Source organism: Anas platyrhynchos, chromosome 14 (assembly GCF_047663525.1).
Source record: "Anas platyrhynchos isolate ZD024472 breed Pekin duck chromosome 14, IASCAAS_PekinDuck_T2T, whole genome shotgun sequence".
Lineage (NCBI taxonomy): Eukaryota > Metazoa > Chordata > Aves > Anseriformes > Anatidae > Anas > Anas platyrhynchos.
The window spans coordinates 8,654,041-8,674,727 of NC_092600.1; the positions used below are offsets into that span (position 1 = coordinate 8,654,041).

A 20,687-nucleotide genomic window follows, 5' to 3' on the forward strand; every position below is an offset into this window, starting at 1 on the left:
TGCTGGCGCTCAGTGTCAGGATGGAGGATTTGTCCCCGTTAATTTCTGCTCACAGTTTCCCCTCAATTGCCTAGGTTTTCCTGCTTAGTGGGCATGGCCCCTGGAAGATGCTCTCTGAAGACCACTGGGATCCAGAGAGCAGCTGGGAGCTCCACTTGGCACTGAGAAAGCATAGCTTCTCGGGGGCCCTCTTCATCTTCATCTTCCTCCTCCTCCTCCTCTCTGCTGCTCTCTGGGAAGGATGACAAGCAATGAGGCTGATGACCTCTTACCTGACTGCCTTGCACAGCAGAGGGGACAAGCAGGAGCACAGTGCCTGCCACACACACCCCCAGCACTGCCACCACGCTTTGTCACGGTCCTCAGCATTGCCCTTGGTCCCGAAATGCCTCCCCACACCCAGACATCCCACCCCCAGGAGGGACATCCCAGCCCCAGGAAGGGGCTTGGTGCTGAGTGGTTGCGCACACTCACATCTTCTGGAAATAAATAGTCTCCCTCCAGAGAGCCGCTCTCTCTGGTCTCTGGAAAGTGGCACGTTGTCACTTAAGATCATTAACTATTTGGCTGTGAGACGGCTGCCTGTACAGCCCGCTGCACTGCCGGCACTTCACTGGTAATGAATAATAAATTAACGCTATGACTCTGAGCCCTTCCTTTCATCAGCCAAGATTTCCAGAGGCCCAAGAATCTCAAAGGATCCTCTACAAGTGGCAGCTGACGCAATTACCTACAGGCAGCAGCTAAGTGGTGGGTGAGGTGCCGAAACGGGCTGCGGAAGCTCCTGCTCACAGTCCTCTGAACATCACCCGCACCCCGATGAGTGTCACGAGCACAAATGCAGGCAGGCAGGTGCCCCCTGCCTGGGGAAACATCCCGTCCTGCTGCCTGGGGAGGCACAGAAAGTGACTGCTAAAAGACTTCAGCCACCTGCAGGTGTGTTTGCTACCCCACTTCCACGGGGGGAGATGCAGCTGGGAAGTGCCCTTCTTCGCCACCTCTCTCCGCACCTGCTAGGGAGGCAGCAAGTGTCTGTTTGGGATGCCCTTAGCAGGATAAATCCACTGGAGCATTGCACCAGGTTGCATCCCCAGCTCTGGTTCTCTTTAGGAAATCTGGGTGAAGGCCCTCAGAGAAACTCATTGCCTTCGGAGATGGAGCTGATTTCTTTGTAGATCAGACAATGCATTCTCTCTCCCTGTAATTTACCCATTAGTACCCACACCCCAGGACTGTTGCAGTGAAATAATCACAAAACATCTTAAGAAAAAAACAAAAAACATCATGAGACATATCATTAAAACAAGACGTAAATGCTGAAGGGTTGTTGTTGTTTGTTTATTTGTTTTATTGGGTTGAGTTTCATTTCAGGCTTTATCAGGAGCTCTCAAAGTTCAGGATGAGGTTTTAGGGCAGCCTCTGCCATAGGGAATATTGCCAGGGAGGAGTCTCCTGTCTGAGCTGGAGCCTGTTGAGGTGTTAGCACTCTCGAAGGTACAGCAACCTGAGAGTCCGACGGCTTCTCCTGCAGAGAAAGGAAGCAATACCTTAGAGACAGAACATCTGCACTTCTGCTGTTCATCCCCCCCACTGGTAAAGGATACATCACAGAGGAACTTAACCAAATCTGAACATTCTCAAAGCTATTCCAGCTCTTTCCTCTTATTGCTAACATTCAAAGACAAGATAAAGACTTAATTTAAAAGAAGAACAAATAGTCTGTAGGAAATAGATTTTATTTGCTGCAAGAGAGCTCTTCAGCAAATTACTTAACAGGGAAATGAAGATCTGTGCTAAATGTTACTTATGTTACTTCTATATACCTGAAAGAAGGAAATTCTTGGCAAATTCTCCCACCAATAAATAAATAAATAAATAGATAGATAAATAAATAAAAAGAATAATACTCTTGCTAGTAGGAGAACAGGAAAACACAAAATAAAACAACTTTACTTCTCCAACCAGTCCCCAAGACTGATTAGTTAGGTTAAGCTCAGTTGGTTCACCATTTAGTTAGTGAAGAGATTTATTTTCATACATACAGAAATGCATTGCAGAATAAACATTTGTTGGCATATGTTACACCATCAGACCCGCAGTGTGGGATGTACTCCAGCGTGCAGAAATTGCGGGGTACGACGTAGTTACTGCAGTAGCCCTGTAGATAGATGCAGTGTTGTGTTCACAAAAATGCCCTCAACAGCAGATACGTAGGAAGGGTGATGTTATGAGACACCCCCACCGCCCCTGGGCTTCCCCCAGTACTGTCCATCAGCAGACGTCAAAAAAAAAAAAGCCTAGGGACAGGGCAGGAACAGGGTGGTTTGTTCCTGCTGTGCCCTTTCAGTCTCTGCCGATGTAAAGCCTGTGTAAATATCATAAATGCTGCTGCAGTAACCGTGACAATAACTTGGATGCCAACAGAATACTGCACTATTTTTTTTATTTTTTTTATTTTGAAACTATCAGATGAAAATGGCAATTTCACCCAGTAATATCTGTGGCAAATATTGTTCAGACAGCTGGATGACTCAGGATTTTCAAATGCTCGATCACAATGCGATTAGTAATGATTTATATGGAAACTGCTTTCAGGAAAGAAATGATGGAAGAAAAGTAGACAGCTCTGCCCCTTACCTTCAGTGCAACGGTATCTGGAAAAAAGAAAAAAGAAGTTGAAGTATGACACGAATGCAATTCATCTCTTCTGTTAGTGTTGAAAGCTTTGACTGCATGTCCTGAATAAACAACTTTCAATTCAGTGGTTATTAGCAAGTGACTCTTAGACAAAAGGAATTTCAGGCAAAATTTTGTGCCATATTGGATGTTTACCACATTGGTGCTGTACTGTAATTTTTTTCAGGAGGGTTACAGCCCAGATGGAAAAGGGTATACGAAATGAAAGAAAAGAGAAAGTCATTTTCCATGATTCACAGGATGAACAAGGATATGTACTCAAAGACAAGCACATTATTGAGGAAAACAGGGCCATAAAGCTGGCAGGTACATGGAGGCAGCTTCTTATATGTATTTCCATAATACTGCTTAAATAACAGGAGTACTTAGTGAGGTGTAACTCCTCTAAAGCTTCTACAACTGCTCAGGCTCTCTAACTGTGCCTCAGTTCAGGATGACTGCAAGAAACACTCACTGCCATTCAGGAAAATAATTTGTGATTCGGCAACGTTTCAGAGGTTAAACACTGGATGTCTGAGTCGCCGGGTGGTACCACGTACATGTCACCTCCTTCATTATGCATAAACTAGCACCGAGCGCGGAGCTGTTCCCACAGTTGTTCTTACCCACTCAGTTCTGTTGCTAAAATATTACCCCCTAAGTGATAGTCTTTGATGTCAAGTCTTTTCAACACCATCTCTCTAGGAGTAAATAAGTCCTTGTAGAATGAAGCTCCTTCCAGTCTGAGGATGTTTTTGTGTTTTTAAAGGCAGCCAGCACTTAGTGAAGCACAGAGCAGGAGGCAGCAAACCACTCACCTGGGCAGCAGCAAAGGGCGAGAGCCAGCAGCACCACCACGCCTGCCGTCCTCATGGTGGCTGGGGTGTCTGTCCACCTTTTCCTCAGTGAATGCAGCCCTAATGCTGCCCTCAGATCGTAATCATGCACATACGTGTGTGTGTGCGTGCGTTCGCATCTCTCTTATCCACCCTTATTCTGAAATAACATTCCTGGTCTGTTGTCAGAGTGGTAAATCTTGATGATGCCTAGCAGAGGTAAGCCATGCTGTAAGCCATAAAGAATGCTTCTTTATCAACAGGAATCACAAGAAGTTTAAATACGTTAGATACGCCCTCTGTGTCATTATTTGAAGTGAAATATATGACAGGTGCTTTCTGAAGGACCATGGAAAATTCCTGTGGGCAGAAGAACAACTGTACAAACCTAAAGAGAGAATGCTGACAGATTTCCTCTATGTGCATGTTATCAGTGCTACACACAGGGCTTTCTCATGAACAAAATTTTGTTGATCTGAAATGAACGGCTTCCAGAAAGAAAGGTCTTTTATTTTCATGCCTCATCCCATAAAGCATCATTAAACTGCAGTAAATCCAGGAAAACTGTGAACTGGGAGGTCAAGCAAGAGGGTGTCCCAGACACTGAAAGGAGTCCTCGGACTATAGAAGCACATGAGAAACTTTTACAGGCATCTGCAAATAAGTAACAATTGCTATTTTCCCTAAAAACCATTAGCATCGTTTAGATTTGCAGCAGCAGACTGATAGCCTGATGATGACAGAACAAAGCCTGTAGCCTGGATCCCACAAAATCCAGACTGGAAATCTCTGCTTCATCCATCTGCCCATCTCAACATAAATCCTTTGTTTTACCACCAAAGCATCCTTTTTTTTAAATGACTTCATTCCACCAAGGAAAAAGAACACTTAAGGGAGACATTATTCTTTAGAAGGGATATGCCCAATTTATTTATGTTTCGCTTGTGTGGATCAAAAACCCACCAATTCAATACACAAACAAAGGACAAAAGCAAAATAATTTTCACAGACAATGCACCAATGACAGAGGTCACACTCTTAAAACCAGAAGTATACTTTGTCTTTGGACTGCAAAAACTTCTTGGACTCACAAGGAGCATGATGCTATTAAGAACTAAGAGAGAAGGCAAGCAGACAGGAGTAGGAACAAGCTTTAAAAAGGTATTTATTTTAAAATATGTGGAATAAAATCCCAAGATGAGGGAAAATCTAGAAACATGTCATTTGGAGGTCCCAGAAAAACAGGCATGGCCCACTCATATGGCTGAAAAATACGGGCTTTGCTATGCCTTTAGGTAAGGGCTGTGCTCAGGAGGCCAGGCAGCAGCTCTGGGCTTGCTCATCACCAGGCTGAACTGCTTTGCTGATGGTGCCTGCATGGGGAAAGTGCACTAGAAATACCTTAGTAGAGATCTGCTAGCCTCACCAGTTCAGAGCATTATTTCAACTGTCTAAAAGGGTCTGAACACTAATGTAGTCTGAGTATCATTTATGTACAAAGTCACACAGCTGAGGTTTATGCATCTGTACTTAATTTTCTGCCTTTTATGACAGTGAGGGGAGCAAGATGTTGTTCTTGTTATATCCCAGAGCTATGAGCATGGAACAGATTCAGCCTGGCATCATCATTCAACAAATCAGAAGAAAACGTTGCATGAGGCAGAGCATTAAACAAGACAAAGAAATGTTGCTGATTTAGTTTATTGAGAAAGAAAATCAGGAGTGAGCTGAGTTCCCCAGAGAGCGAGATGAACTGAGGTGAGATCTCTAGCTGGGATTTGCCAGTGGGGATCCTGTGGTGAATTCTCTCAGCACTGATATTCAGCATTCTCCAAAATGGCTTAAAGTGAGAGTCCCATTGCTGTCCCTGAAAGTGAGGAGAGAGAAAAATGGATTAGACACGGAGCCCTGCGTGCTGTAATCTGTTCTTTCACTTGGTTTCTAGAGAAGACATTAGGATCCTGCCCTGAGCCAAAAACTGGGGGACTCGGAGTCTCATTAGCTATTTGATTATGAAGAAGTGAGTGAAATCATTTAACCCATTCAGAAAAATATTGGGGGGAACTGTAACAAAACTCCAAATTTAATTTTCTTTGCAATAAGCAAGAAAAACACCATTCAGGTTAATTGTCTTCAAACCCTCCATACTAATAAACCAGACATAGCTCTTTGGACTCTGACGAAAAAACAAAACAAAACAAAAAACACAAACGAGTGGTTGGTACAATGCCTGCTATTCTTTTCTGCCCCGAATGCCTGGTCAGCAGAGAAAGCAGAAACCGTGCAAATTTGTGCCTGTAGGAGGCAGCCGACAACGCGAACGCGCCCCGCGGTTGTTGCACTTACACGACTGCATTGCAGAAGTTGCACTTGTTGCCGTACGTTTTGTTGTCGGAGCCACAGAGAGGCATGTATTCCATCGTGCAGGCAGGTTTAGGGTAGCCGCTGCAGTCAACCTGCAGAACAAGAAGCCTTAATGCAAAGGGTGGGAAGTGGTCGATAGCAGAAGGGCTTGAACCCCTAACTGCGGCTGCAGTGCTAACGATAGTGATCTAACTAAAAATAATTAACTTCCTTGCATGATCTGATATCGACTGAGGTGTGATTCTCCTATGCCAGAATTTAATAATATAAAAATAGAGCATAATTTCCTGTTTAAGAGATGTATATCACAGCCTGGCTGCTGCATTTCCAAGCTGCAGCAGCAGCTCACTCACTGAACGTGCCGTGCTTACAGTCACATTGCACCATGTTCCCGACCTGGCCAGGAAATTAAATGGAAAAACGCTGGTGTCTGGAGAAGAGACAGCACTGATACCTGTATAATGGTCCCATATCTCTCCCATAGGCTTAAAATATCAGCACTTAGCTAGATGCCATGGAAGTGGGATTTTGTTTCTTTGTGAAATGGGTACTGCACTTGCTGAGGGGCATTGTAGTACAGGGGAAAAAAAAAAAAAAAAGTATATGGTTACAGGAAGAGGCTGGAGAATTTCATGGGAGAGAAAACCATTGAGGCTCACTGACTCCACAGAAATCACACCTAGCTGAGTTCCATCACCTGAAAATAGCTGGAGGTTGGAATAGTGTTCAGGAAGACCTGTATTTACTCACCCTACTTTTACTCTCTCCCGACACAGTCCTTATGGCCCCTAAGAGTGAGCTCTGCATCAAGCCACCATGGGCTTGATGGCCCACTGGTCTGACCCCAGTGATGGCCCTCTGTTCTTACTCTCAGTTCTGCCTTGATGGATTATTTCTGCTGATGATCTTTTACCAATCCTTTCCTGTGCATTCACCCTCTTCTTTTTCTGACATTATCCACATTAATGTGGATTACATGTGCAGAAGGCAAAATCTTCCCTGTGCTGAAGCCCAAGTGATGCTCCTGATGCTGTTACAAACACTGTCTGTGCTTCCACTGAAATCAGTAGGACCAGAAGCTAACCCTTCATTAGGCAGCTCACACTTACTGTAGCAACTTCCTTCTTACATTTGCCATCATACTTCTTGCCAACGCTGGTCCCTTGCTCTCTAGGAAGAAAAAGATTGATGTTAGGGAACTCCGCCTGCATCCTGCTGTGCCACACTCCATGTCCCAGCAATGCTGATCAGCCACAGGTACAGGAGATGTCCAGCTTCAGCTGCTCACAGTGCCTGAGACACCAGCCCTGGAAGCACCCCTGCCTCTGAGCACACTCAGGGCTGGCCTCCAGGGGAGGCTGCCTTCAGCCACCCCCCAGGGGACTTGGCCTGGGTTCCCCTCCCAGACACAGGATGGTACCCAATGGTCTCAAGTGCTATTGACTGGGCACAGAAGAGGCCTCGATAGAAATCCCATACCAGCCTCATGGTTGCCTCCCCAGGCAGCTCTCACCCACAGTACTCACACGTTGTGGGCACACAGCATGCACTCGTTGTCGTAGGTGACCCCGTCAGTGCCACAGACAGGGCTGAACATCTTGTTGCAGAGTAACGTCATTTTGCCTTCCTCGTTTGTCATGTTGGGATACATGCTGCAGTCAGCCTGTTGAGGGAACATGCGACAAAGCACTGGTGAGGGCTTGCTTGCAGGAAGCAAGTAGACCCGGAGAGTACACGCATCATTTGGCCTTCTGGGATGTCACCACAGCAGGAAAAAATCCTTTTTTGGGGGGTGTCATTATGATGAAAGTTCACCTGAGGATGACCAATACAAAATTCTGACATATCTTATGCTCTTATCTAGTGTTTGAATTATTTATTAGGCAAATCAATACACAGCTTTGGCTGCACAGCAAATAAGCCTGCCCCTTGCTTTGCCATTGGTTTCACTTACAGGGACAGCTTCCTTGCATTCTCCATCATGGTCTTTGCTGATATTGGTTCCATATTCTCTGCAGATGGGAAAAAACAAACATTAGGAAGTCCAGCAAAGACTTCTTGGTGCACCCTAGGTGCTGGGAATAAGTACCTAAGACACGGGAGGGAAGGGAGGACTGACTCTTTGCAATTTATCTGTGTATATACGTATTTGAGAAGGTAGTGCCATCCTCCCTGACCAGCTGGCACTGAGTGGCTGGCAGGAACATAAAGACCCTGAGACCTTTAGAATCATTTTGGATGGTTCAGAGTCGATCATCTCTCCATCTTTTTGCTCCTTCTTGCTGGGATGAGATGTGCCCTAGGGGCTGTCATCTGGCTCATCCTCGAGATGGAGAAGAAAAGCCTGAATAAATTACACCAGCAAAAGAGACACAGTAACTAAAGTGATGTCTAGGCAACGGAGTGTCACGCAGTGCTACCCAAGCTCATTCCGAAGGAATTGACATAAGTGACACATGACAGATCACAGTTTGTTGGGAGGGGTTGCTGCCAGGAGCCCCAAGCACCGCTGTCTGCTTGCAGGATGAGCTCCCCTACGCAGTACGCACATGTTGTAGGCACACAGCAGGCACTCGTTGCTGTACGTGACTCCATCGGTGCCACAAACGGGGCTGAGTTCCTTGGTGCAGAGCAACACCTCTTTGCCTTCCTCATTCGTAGTGTTGGGAAACCTACTGCAGTCCACCTGTCAAAGGAACGCACAGCAAGAGGATGGAGAAGGCGTTTTATGATTATCTCTTATTTTGCATGTGGCAGTGACCGGACCCAACCTCCCCACAGTGGGTTTTTCACTGCCACAGCACAAACATGTATTGGTGTCTTTCTAGGAACAGGCAAATCCTTCCTGCCAAGATCTCTCCATGCAGAGAGGGAAGAGGAGGAGGAGCAGGAAGGGAGGGTTACAGCAACGCAGCCCCCCACAGGGATAAACCAGCAGGGATCTCTTATGCTTTCTAGGCATCATTTTGCACAGGCTGAGCATGGGTCCCTCACTCTCACGTTCTCATGGCCCCTCCAGTGCATTTCCATTAATACTCTTTCTTTCTCAACACACATGGACAGTTTTAATCAAAGGAACAAGTCTAAAGACCTGGCGTTTGGAAGCTGGAAAGTCTCACAGTATTTTGTTCTTTCAGTAAGTTGTTTTGGGGTAGTTTCTGGTACCATAGTCTATTGCCATCAGTTTAGAACCAGTCACATATGACCAGCTTTAAGCTTAGACCAGTTTAGAGTTTGTCAGAAATGAATTAATCCAACAATTTTATATTACTACTGCATTATTAACATACAGCATAGATGTAGAGCGCAGAACAGCATAATTTAATATTTTACACTGAAGGATCTGATTATAGCAACACTAATTAAGTAAGAAAGGAAGGGAAAAAAAAGAAAAAAATCTCCTACTCACCTCAACCCCAAAGGCAGCATCTAGGAAAAAAAGAACAGAGGAAAAAAAAGTGAAACAAAGCCAATGTGATCAATAATATCTCAGTTAATTGGAAACCTAGATGTAAAATTCCAACACAGAGGACCAAACTGAATGATTTCCACTGACTGGTTTCCTGAAGTAAGTAAACCATGTATGACTTTTTTTAAAATGGTGATAAGTATAATTGTTTCTTATTGCTGGCTGATTAAATGTGTTTTTGAATGGCTTTGTTCTTTTTTTTTTTCCCTTTTCTTTTAAAGAGATTGGTAGACTTATTAATTGAAAAAAGAATAGCTTTTCCTTCCTTATCTTTTTACATATCCGTTCTGACCCTAGAAAACAGCTATTGCATATCTGAAAAGAAACCTGAATCAATACAGATAAATGCAAATGCAAATAGTCACGTACAGGATAAGCAAACATATACAGCATCTGTTGTCAGGGATATACAATCTAAAGAAGCTGAGTGTTAAAAAAAATAACACTTGTCTTTGATTTTGTAATTTCATGAGATGTAAATACATAAGGAGAACATCAGACTCAGGCTTGTTTGCATCTCTTGTTTCTCCATTAGCAGCAAAAGCATTGCAGGAAAGCTGCCAGGTTTCTATACAGAACTTGCCTGTACCATTACAATATTTTTGTGACTAGTCGCTGGAGGTCTGACCACCTCATTTCAGCCATGTTTCAAACATTTACCCACTCTCTGTAATTGTACAACAAGTGTAAGCATTGTAACAGTGCCAAGAGTGCAAAACGTGTAACAACACCTGTTAGGAGCACAGGACTCCAGACACCCAGCTACAACAGCGATCCATTTAACACCATCACGAAATCTACTCCTGCATCCTGTGAGATGCCAGTGCAGGGAGGCAGCCTGGCTCTTTGTGGGAGAACCTCTATTAGATGGCTACTACCTTATTCTCTTTGGGATAGCCAGGACACTCAGGTACAAAGCCTCTGTAACACCCTGAGGGTTACTCACCTGGGAAGCAGCAAAGCACTAAAGACAACAGCACAAAGACGCCTGCCATGGTCGTGGTGGAAGTACTGCCTGAGTCCACAGGCTGCCCGCTGGTGTTCTGCTTCTGAGATGGTCTCTCCAAGGCGGGCAGCAAATATATACAAACGCAGTGTCTAAACTGTTCAGCTGTAACACGAAGCAACCAGCTGAATCTGTCACTGGTACAATGAGGCCAGTAATATTTATTGAGGTCTTGACCTCCAGGTAATGGTCTGCGTCTCCTAGGCAATTGATTTTGGCTGGACATTCGGTTAATAGCTTGAGACAAGTGTCACATGCTCTCATTGGTCAAAACCAAACAAACAGCCTTTTAGATGAAAAAAAAAAATTCTTTAAGACTGCAGTAGAAACCTAAGTAGCACAAAATATTAAGGAGAGCAAGCTGCAGTTCTTCCATTCATTTCTGCAGTGACATCTCCCAGCAGGGAGCAGTGGAGGCTCAGGACCACCGCATCTGCAGCTCAGGCTACGAAGAAGCTCTGCTTCCTACTCAGTATCGGAGGGCCAGCATGAATTTCTGCATTCCTCGATGTTCACCACTAGGTATGAACACAGGTCAGCGAGGCTTTGCCATCAGCAGAACTGATTAAGTATTGCCAGGTGAGGCTGGCAGGACCACATCTATCCTGCGAAGTTAATGGTATTTAACATTGATTTGATAATGGAAAGAGCTTGGCAGTTTCACCACCTAGGAATAGAAGAGCTCAGTAGAAGACTTGAAAGCGGGTTAAATTCTGTGAAACACCACTAAAAATGTCACTTGAACCTTATCAGCAGGGAGCACTTATTTACAGACCTAGTCACAGTTAAATGAATTGATTCAAAGTGTTCTGCCAAGCCATCTTAAGAACAAACGGCTCTGAAGTTTGGGGAACTTATTTACATTAGGGCACCAGCTATGCCTGAAAGTACAGCAGATCCTTTCCCTCTACAGACATTTCAGAAAGTAATACTAAAAACATAGAGCCTGTCACAGTTTTTCTGTCTGTCTCGCATGTCCAGCCTTCACACCACCTTTTTTCAAGTGGCTCCTTCCTGGGAGGAGCTCTGGACCCCTCCTGATTTAGCAGGCTTAGTTTTGCAGCCCTCAACCTCAGGTTTCTCACCATGCTTCCTTTGACAGGTCCAAAACGGCAAGGACACCTGTAGTATTTTGCCACGGGGACTTCAGCATCGTGGGAGATGCAGAGCAAGAGATGCTTTATGGGTGCTCCCTTGAACAAACAAGGCAGCACCCATTAATCAGCCAAAATTCAGCTGAAATCACTGAAAGCAAGCCCAAGGAACCGTGTTGGTGTCTGATGCATTGCAGTAGTCTAAAAGGTATGATTTGATGTTTAAATGTACAAATCACAGTATAGTGCATGCAATCATGTATACTGGGCACTGGCACGTTAAGGATGCCGCAGCACGGATGTGTGAATATATAGATTACATTTCAACATGAAAAGATGGGTTTCCTTAGAGGGAGAAGCATTACATTTTTTTTTCCTGCTGGGCTTGCTTCTATAAATTACAGGAAGCATGCATGAATATTTCAGAGAGATTTGGCACATCTTCAAGATATATTGTCCTTATGTGTCTTGTGGAATACGTCTCTGGAAACCAGAGACTTCTCCCCTTAGCACCTAGAGGAGCATGCCAGGGCTCCTGTTGCTTGTTGCCTGCATAAGCTGATGGTTGCACAGCTGAGGGTTCACCTTTCTGTGCCAAATACGAGTTTTGGCACTGCCTTCTTGAGCAACGCAGTGAGACCACCGTGAGCTGTCCTCACCATCCTTCCTAGCCAGACCTGGCAGCTTCCAGCAGGTTGCCTCATGCCCATGCAGTGCTGTGCTGTGCTCCATCCTGCTCCCTGCCCCAGACAGGCTGCTCCCCAAGGCAGGACCGACCTCTCTCCCAACGGGTGGAGAGCACCTTCCTGCCAAAGGCTGCCGTACATTGCCTGCACACACCACAGAAAAATTTTCCACTGCAAGTGCCCCAGGCTCAGGGCTGGATCTGGCTCTTCCTGGCCCTGAGCCACCAGCAGGTTTCCTCAGCCCACAGCAATGCCCGTCTGTTTCTCAGCAGATTAATTCCCTCCCTGGCTCACCACGCAGCCCACAGACACACCAGGGAGACTGAAATCTACTGAATTAAGGCTGACTGGGGAGCACTGCTCTCTCTTGAGCCGCTCAGGTACAAGGCACAACAACAGCACCCAGAAACCACCCGCTATCAGCACGTGGAGCAGACTCACAGCCAACATCCGCAGCCTCCCCATCCAGGGCTGCAGCTCCAGCTTGTCCTGCCTTTGGTAAGAGCATGGAAAAAACCCACACTGGTTAAGCTCATTCTGTAGCATGGGTTGTTCATAGCTACCCCCGAAAATACAGACAGAAAGGATTTCATCTGCAATCCTGCCACTAATCTTGTGCTGCAGTCCACTGAATTATGGTCTTTTAGTCCTCAAAGTCAGGTACAGCATATGGCTAATGGCTATTTGGCTAAAGGGAAATTCTTAGGTGTGCAGAAGCAATCACAAGGGCAGAGAACTGTAAGTAAGTAAAGAGAGGGTTACATTTTAAGGCCATGAGCTCCAGAGGATCAGCAGATGGCAGGATCTGGCCATTATGCAACATCCTCTCCCTTCTACGCAAGGAATTCTTTGTTTTACATTTCCCATTATACTTTCTTATTAACATTGATGTCATATTCTCTGGAAGGCTCTAACTGAAGTTAGGGCATTTTCTCAGCAATTATGTGACCCCTCAGTGCAAGTAATACGGTAATAGATGAATGACAAATGATTTAACTACACTTTTCTAAATATTCATGGGTTCTGTCACATTATTTTCATCAACAATCCATTGCAAAAAGTAGAAATAACAATGATTAGTTGTAGCTGTTTCATGAACTTGTCTCTAACCACTCCAAAATGTCCGCTAAATACAACTCAAACTGCAGTTTCCATCTTTGTCTTTCTTTTGGCCACAGAGTGGCCAATAACTGTTTGAACTGAGCCACATGTCTGGAGAAATCAATGCAGAACAAATGGAAGATCTGTCTCTCACCTAGTGCCTGAAGGTGCTGTTTGAGCAAACCAATAAAGCAAATAAAATCACTGATATGATTAAAACATATCACTATGAAAACATATTCATGTGATTAAGAACTTACTAAACAGAGTTTGATTCAGGTAACACCACTGAATGTTTTCCTGAACTAAGAGGACCCTGGGCAGAACTTTGTACCCTGCAGATGAAGGCTAACATGGTTTCACGTTACTTATGTGATGAATTAAGTGTACCGGGCCCCACTGCGAGGACAGCTGTTGACAAGTGGGAACACAGCCAGCAGAGGCCACCAGGCTGGTCAGGGGCTGGAGCACACGGGACATGAAGGGGAGGCTGGAGGAGCCGGTTTTCTTCAGCACAGAGAAAAGGGGGCTGTGGGGATCTCATTGCTATCTGCAGCTCCCTAACAGGGTTACAGAGAAGATGGAGCCAGTCTCCTCAAAGCTGCCCAGAAGAACGACAGCATTCTAACTGAATACAAGGAAACATCCTTCACCACGAGGGTGGTCAAGCAGTGGTGTAGGAAACAGACAGGAGTCTCCTACTTCAGTGATATTCAAGCCACGACTGATCAAGGAAGGTCTTGAGCATCCTGAGCTGACTTTGACCCTGCTTTGAGCAGGGGTCAGGCTAGAGAACTCCAGAGAACCTTTTCAACCTGAATGATTTTATGTGTACAATGCTTAAACAAGTGTTCTCTCCTGTGGGTGACTTTTGTTAATGAAGGAACATAAAATTTCTCCCTGGCCCAGGAGAGCAGCCTCAGAGCTTTCCTACAATTTTTGCTAAAGGCCACGTATAAGAGATACAAAGAGCTCCCAGTGTATTTTTATGGGGAATGGCCAGAAATAGTGTGCACATCAAAAAGAGCAGGTTACAATATTTGTTAAAAAGCAAACAAACAAACCTCATAAAATTACTCAAATTCAAGAATGTTATTAGTTCCCAATGATTCCAAAGTCTCTCTACTGCTGCTATAGCCCAGACCCCCCGCCATCACATTTCTGCAGCGGAGCATCAGCCTTCAAACCTACAGAAAAATTATCTGCACCAAAAAAAAAAAAAAAAAATCATTTGCCAAAATAGCAACTCCTTTGCTGCAGTGCTGCAGCCTGGTGCAGACACAGATCTCAGCACCACCAGCTCTGAGGACATACCTTTATTCCCCGCCAGCTCGTGCTGCGCTCCAGCTCTGGGCAGGTTTCTGGATGGCGAGGACAGCAGGTCAGGGCTCCATGCCCCTGGGCAAGTGTTACTTGTGTGAATGGAGGCAAAACACTAGAAAAAGCAGCAGAAAAGGAAGGCAATAAGCAGCAGGACATTTGGCTCGACAATGGCTCAGGCTGTTACTCTTTGGAGCAAATATACTACAGGGAAGGTAGCTTGGAGGTAATGCAGGAGATGTTATCCTGCAGCTGGCCAGAGGAAGTGGAAATCATCGGTTTAATCAGTTTTCGTGACACTTCAGTGATCTCAGCTGTGCACTGCTGAGTGCTTCGTTTCGCCACAGCCCAAGCAGTAATGCAGAGGAGGCAGCTGGGGGGAACAGCAGCCAGCCTGGGAGTGGTGCTGCCCACCAGGAGACAGCCAGCGTGGCAGCTTCACTGTATGGGCTGTAAAAGTCTCTTTCAGGAGCTGGGGTTTGGGAAATTTTTTTCCAACGATTATAAAAAAAATAATAAAATTGATTCTTATCTGCATGGAGATGTTATTTATAGCTCAATGCGTAGTTAAAGTAGAGTGAATAAGTGTGTTCTGCCATGAAAGTAAATTGCTCCGAGGTTATGTAAACCAGGGGAATAGTTGAACACATCTCTAAAGGGCAGCAGATGAGGCATTTTTGTGCTACCAGTCATCTAGCAGCATGTGTCCCCAGAATAGCATGCAGCAGGGGGATCGTGGCTGTGTCCCTTGGATTTGAAACAGCTACATAAGTCACCAAAGAGTGGTGTTGCCAAGACAGACTTATAGGCAAAAATAAGATATATTTATTGACTAGCTAGCAGGGCTGGAAGAAGCAATTCAGTATGGTTGGGATGAGTAATTGCTACGTGTTACTGAGCAGCAAAGAGGAATACTAAAGGCCTCAGGGAAGATCTCTTGATCCCTGGACAGCTGCATCCCACAGCTTGCTTGCAGAGGGCTAGGTGTCCTGGGTAGGACTACGACATGAAAGCTGGCTGGGGAGGCAGGTTACAGCCTCCCATGAAGCACAGGGATCATCTCTTCACAGCAATCTGCCAAGTCTCATTAATTTATCATAGGAACATGCCTTCAGTGTTTCTTGCCCTCGGTTCTGTTTCATAAGATTGACAGCAATGTCTATGGACCACAAAGCGTTTCTGACAGGAGGGTAATTAACCTTTGGTGTTTACATCTCCCTCTGCTAGATAAGTTACACACCAAGTCTGTGCATTTTGGGGAGGACCGGCTGAAAACAAGCGATGTTCTTGAGCAGAGGAACAGGAACGCTAGAATAACTTTTTCTGAGTCCTACCTGGGCTTGTAGGTGACTGAGGAACTTTACTCATCGAGGAAATGGCCAAAGCCTTAGACTCAAGGCTCTGGGATCAGCCCAGTTCTGCTAGCAAGACCCTCCCACCACCTGTGGCCCCTTGGGCCAGGACCCGGGTCTTGCTTCAGGCAGGCTCAGCACAGGTGAGCTGAGGCTCTGCCCTCCTTCGGGGAGCTAGAGAGGCCAAAGTTTATACACAGAATAGGCAAAGTTTTCTTTCCAATGGAAGCCACAGGCAGATGCAATGCAGAGCAGGAGTAAGGAGAGCATCAAACAGAAACATGCTGCTGGATCTCAGCCAATAAACTAGCAAAAATTCAATGAGTAACAACGTCTGAAAAAGACAAATGAAGGTGGTTGCTTTTGTTTGTGGAAAGAAAACCAGGAACCTCTGGATTTGGGATGAATGATGGTTTGCTTTTTAAGAAGGCTCCTGTAAATAAAGAAGCAACAAGGGATTTTCTTTCTGAGAGACAGGGTGCAATGTCAATTTCATATCCTCCAGAGTGGCTAAGAATGAAAATACACAGCTCTCCCTGGTGGGTAAGAGAAGGAGATGAGAATGAGAGAGAACATGCACCATGGTGCTGTAAGCAGGACACTTCTCTGGAACAGGAGGAGCTGGATGGAGAGAGTTTCTATGTCTGGCAGACCATTAGGACCATAACTTAAGACACTTCTTCCTTCATTGTTAACATCAAAAGAAAGAAGAACAATTTAATTTATTCTTCAGAGCTGGGCCTTAGTGAGACCACTGGCTGAGTCTTTGCAGCTGGACATGGCTGAAGTGCCATTGGTGCTGGCAGAAAGGAGCATGTTGCTTAATTAGAGGCTTTTACTACTGCATGGTTATGAGCAAGAAATAGATAGCAGGTCTTTTACCACCTCTGAATGATTGCATTAGCAAAGTAATGCAGTTACTGACTTAATAGGTGTGTGATGACTGCTGTGCTGTGTGTGATCCTATGGCCCTTGCACCCGCTGGCTTGGCACTATGCCCCGTTTGCAACCTGACAAAAATTTTGGTATCAGGCCTTGGAAAAGGTACGCTGTGCTCTCCTGATGCTGTCAGAGGAGGCTGTTTGTGCATGCTTCCGTAGCAAAGAAACAGATCTGTGACTTGTCTCATATTTTGCATCTTTTTGCCATCCTTCTCTTCATGTATTTGAACGCAGCCTGTGGAGAATAGCAGTGTTAGGAAGCTAGCATTAAATCACTGCCAAACAAAATGTCAACAGAAGGTATACGCATCGCTTCTGTCCATTCGTACGCTGCCTGCTCAGCATCCGGCTGACATCATTTGGGATGCTGCCACGGATGGCAATGGGAGTTCGGGCCGCCTCGTGCTTTGCGTCCGTTCTTATTCACTGGGATTACTGCTGTGCCCGAGCCCCCTGATGCTTCTTGTCACTGCACGTCCCACATTCTCTGAAGGAGGGAAAGTCTGCCATTAGAGACCCAGTGTGCCCATTTACCCAAAGGGAGGTGGATGCTGGGAATGTAAATAAACCCCCAAATGATGCAAGTGGAGGAGAGTTCATTTGAGTTAACCACTGACAATGAAGTCGTTTGAGCATTTCTGCTATAATCCTATCAGTCAACAAAACTATGACAGCTGAATAAGCTGCATCACTTGGATTACCACTCCGGCTATTTTGTTTTCTCTTCTAAATCTTCATGATATCCCCCTGAGCACAAACAGCAAGTGGAGATGAAGGAGAATGAATCGGAAAAGCACGGGGAGAAGCCAGGGGCTAGGGGACTGTCACTCGGAAGGCATGCTCTTTCTGTCAGGCTGACACATTATAGGCACAGATCCCACATTCATTGATGTAAGTGAAACCATCTGTGCCACAGATCTGGTCCTGGTCTGGCGCTTGGCCAGGGGGCCCCGACTGCCATCCTCCGCAGTGCCCTTGTGGCTAAGCCTTAAAGGAAACAGACAAAACAAGTTTCAAGCAATACGTTTCCAAATACTCCTCATCCTTCAGAGGAGTTGAAGGGAATTAAAGTTTTGCTTCTACGAATGAAAAATAGGCAGAAAAGAATATGCTATGCAAACTCTCTTTGTTTGCAAATTCACAGTATGTTTAAACTTATGGGGCTGCACCTCAGCTGGTGGAAATCTGGAAAGCCCTCCCAGGCCAGGTGGCTGTGTGCCAGCTGGAGATCAGCTCCCTCCCTGGGCTGCTTTTTTCTTATCTACATCTTGATCAGTGGAGAGCACGCAACCAGAGTCCAGAGCATGGCAAGGAATCAAATACAGTTGTATCAAATGATAACAGTAAGAGAACGGATGGTTCTGAGTATCAACATGCTGATGGACAAAATAAATGGGTGCCAGAATTATGTACTCTTAAGTATAAAGGGCTGAGGAAATATTTTTTTAGTCCCCAAAATTATTTCCTTTACTAGCAGACAGTTAAATAGACCTTTGCAACTGATGCACTGAGTTTGTATAATTATTTCTGTATTTCCTTTACCTGAGCAACATCTAGTTATAGAAGTGGTAAAAACAATATCATTGAAACATTTTTGTGCCAGGAGAACAGTTTAAAAAATCAGTGGGATGAGCTGCGTCATTCTCAAGCACCCCTCAAGATCAGCAACAGAGAATTTAGGCCCATCCACACGCCTCTAGCAAATGCAACATATGGAAGAAAAGCTAAAACAAGGCAGATTATCAGCAAACAGTTTTGAAACCTATAGCTTTTTTTGGTAAAGAGTTTGAATGATGTTTAGGTACAGAGGCTGTCAGTGAAAAGGGTTTTTTTCAAGTCAGATGGGTGAGTGCTGATATACACCATGCTGATAAATGATCAAAAAAATCTTACAGCTCAATATAAAAAGACTATGTTAAGTACTGTTTTCTAAATCCCACTTATCAATCAAGAAATTAAATGATTCCCCTCATTCTTCCTCCTCGTTTTTTGTTGTAAGAAAAATGACTACAGTCTCTGAAAACATTGATAAGGCTGTAAAGACAACTTTGACAAATAAGGAAGGGGAGAAAACATTTATAATTTTACAATATCTCTGCAATATGCATTTACAAGTCACGATTCCTGAGGCTGGACCATTCTCAGTGTGAAATACATGGGAGTTCATCAGCTCCAGTGCTGCTCAGGAGCTTGGTCCCCAGAGCCAGAGCAGCTGCGAGGCGCTGTGCAGAGCCAGACCTGCTGTGGTTTAGCAGCAAATTTTAGGTGCCTGATGTTGCACTTACAAAAGGCACTGGGAAGTCAGTTTTTTTTTTTTTTCCTTCACTGTATTCTTGCCTGAGCACATGAGGCTGCACCTGCAACTATTGCTGTTCATAGAAAGAGTGCAAAAATAATAGTCCACTAAACCCTGCCCTTGCATCCGATCCTTTAGCACCTCTTTCCAAGTTTAATAAATACATAAATAAATAAAAGCTTAGCTTGACAATTGAAAGGTCTTTGAGAGTAACCTGACCGCTCTGAAACTGCTCAGGCTTTTGCCCCAGGTGAGTAAGAAAGTCAGCCTTTCAGACCTGAAGGTCTGCAGCATTGTGCATCTGAGAAGCAAGGGGCAGGAGGCTGGAGCAGCTCAGCACCCTCATTGCTCCTTCCTATCTCACAGGCTGCCAAGCACTGAGCTCAGGAGATGATCTCTTGGTGCTCCCCAACACAGGAACCTCTGGCTATCTATGGCCGAGCAGGCATCCAGCCAAGTCAACTGTACCTTAAAACCATCTTTCAGTCTCTTCGTGACTCTGTTGACCTGGTATTGTTCTACCTCTCTCCCGTGCCAACAGAATTCAGTGCTTCCTCTTGAATGTGCTCATCTCTGCCTGGCCGTTGCTTCTGTATCACCATGAAACAAAAAGAAATCATTTAACTAACAGACCCTCAGTAAGTGACCCTGGAACAGCTGAAAAACAGCAGTGCAGCACAGAAAACATCTCTGTCCATGAGACGGCAGCTGCCCTACTTTTATAGAGTGATATTGCTTCATGAAACACCCCCTGAGCCTGGGTGAATATTTAAACTCCAATATCAGGCTTTTGCCATTTTTTGTGGTTTATTCCATTTTGTACTTTTACACGAAACCTACTGGCAAATACTGCATGGCAACTGCGTCTAATGACTGCTTTGGCTTCTGCCCTGGATTGCCCCGACTTCTTCCCGACTTTGTGCCTGTCTGAGTTCATGTTTGCCTTTGGTGTCATCAAACAATGAGTTCCACAGAGAAGGATTTGGCACGTCTGTGCCTGACTAATGTCATTCGGTTGGATCCTGACAGCTTTACTGAACAGGCCTGCAAAAGCCAGTATCGGAGCTAAGTCCAAGTGAAAGCCTGCCAAATCCACGAAAACTTTGTTCAGGTCTTATCCCTCAGGATAACCAAGTAACAGTTAAACTAGATTAAAGCAACATATGTTCTGCAAAAACACTTTCACAGCAAATGGCAAGAAGGTTATATAAACCAAAGGAACGTTTACATTAGGACACAGACTCAAGAAAAGCACAATAAGCCATTGTTAGTTACAAATCATCTTGAAAAGTACATGCCAGCCATGGAATCTAATAGCATGGAGGTACTATGGCCTCGTTCCCTGATACAATACCCACAGTATCTCCAAGTCAGGAACATTTGCCTTCAGCCTATTAATCTAGCCTGACAATTCAAAGAGCCACTTTCCAAACTGGTCCAAATAATTGTGTTTCTCTGGTAAACTACAATGGGACATTGAAGGAGGGAGGCTTTAGCTATAGCCCAAAATAAATCCTTTAACCCCAAAACATTGGAATTTCAATAG

At 45.0% G+C, this 20,687-nt stretch overlaps 2 protein-coding genes and 1 long non-coding RNA gene across 3 annotated transcripts; all 3 read right to left on the bottom strand.

Annotated features, from left to right (window-relative positions):
- Positions 1-1,317: 1,317 nt before the first annotated feature.
- Positions 1,318-3,734, bottom strand: LOC101798469 (ovomucoid). Its single transcript, XM_005027911.6, has 4 exons — positions 3,495-3,734; positions 2,638-2,654; positions 2,043-2,158; positions 1,318-1,525 (listed from the first exon to the last, which is right to left on the bottom strand). The coding sequence occupies exons 1-4, from the start codon at positions 3,547-3,549 to the stop codon at positions 1,480-1,482; spliced, it is 234 nt and encodes a 77-aa protein (XP_005027968.1). The 5' UTR covers positions 3,550-3,734; the 3' UTR covers positions 1,318-1,479.
- A 1,463-nt stretch (positions 3,735-5,197) lies between these two features.
- On the bottom strand, positions 5,198-10,804 carry LOC101798642 (ovomucoid). Its single transcript, XM_072023379.1, has 8 exons — positions 10,292-10,804; positions 9,286-9,305; positions 8,426-8,562; positions 7,831-7,888; positions 7,403-7,539; positions 6,986-7,046; positions 5,859-5,968; positions 5,198-5,379 (listed from the first exon to the last, which is right to left on the bottom strand). The coding sequence occupies exons 1-8, from the start codon at positions 10,575-10,577 to the stop codon at positions 5,334-5,336; spliced, it is 855 nt and encodes a 284-aa protein (XP_071879480.1). The 5' UTR covers positions 10,578-10,804; the 3' UTR covers positions 5,198-5,333.
- Positions 10,805-14,546: 3,742 nt separating this feature from the next.
- Positions 14,547-15,262, bottom strand: LOC139998667 (uncharacterized). The gene is made up of 2 exons (XR_011803375.1): positions 14,761-15,262; positions 14,547-14,667 (listed from the first exon to the last, which is right to left on the bottom strand). It is a non-coding gene; the product is annotated as an uncharacterized lncRNA (long non-coding RNA).
- Positions 15,263-20,687: the final 5,425 nt, after the last annotated feature.

Coding starts and splice junctions, on each gene's coding strand:
- LOC101798642 (XM_072023379.1), bottom strand. CDS start 10,577: ATGTCCAGCCAAAATCAATTGCCTAGGAGACGCAGACCATTACCTGGA. Junction 7,540..7,830: donor AATGCAAGGAAGCTGTCCCT/GTAAGTGAAACC, acceptor TTCCCTCAACAG/GCTGACTGCAGCATGTATCC. Junction 5,380..5,858: donor AACTTCTGCAATGCAGTCGT/GTAAGTGCAACA, acceptor CCTCACTTTCAG/GGACAGCAATGGGACTCTCA.
- LOC101798469 (XM_005027911.6), bottom strand. CDS start 3,549: ATGAGGACGGCAGGCGTGGTGGTGCTGCTGGCTCTCGCCCTTTGCTGC. Junction 1,526..2,042: donor TTATTCTGCAATGCATTTCT/GTATGTATGAAA, acceptor CTTTCTCTGCAG/GAGAAGCCGTCGGACTCTCA.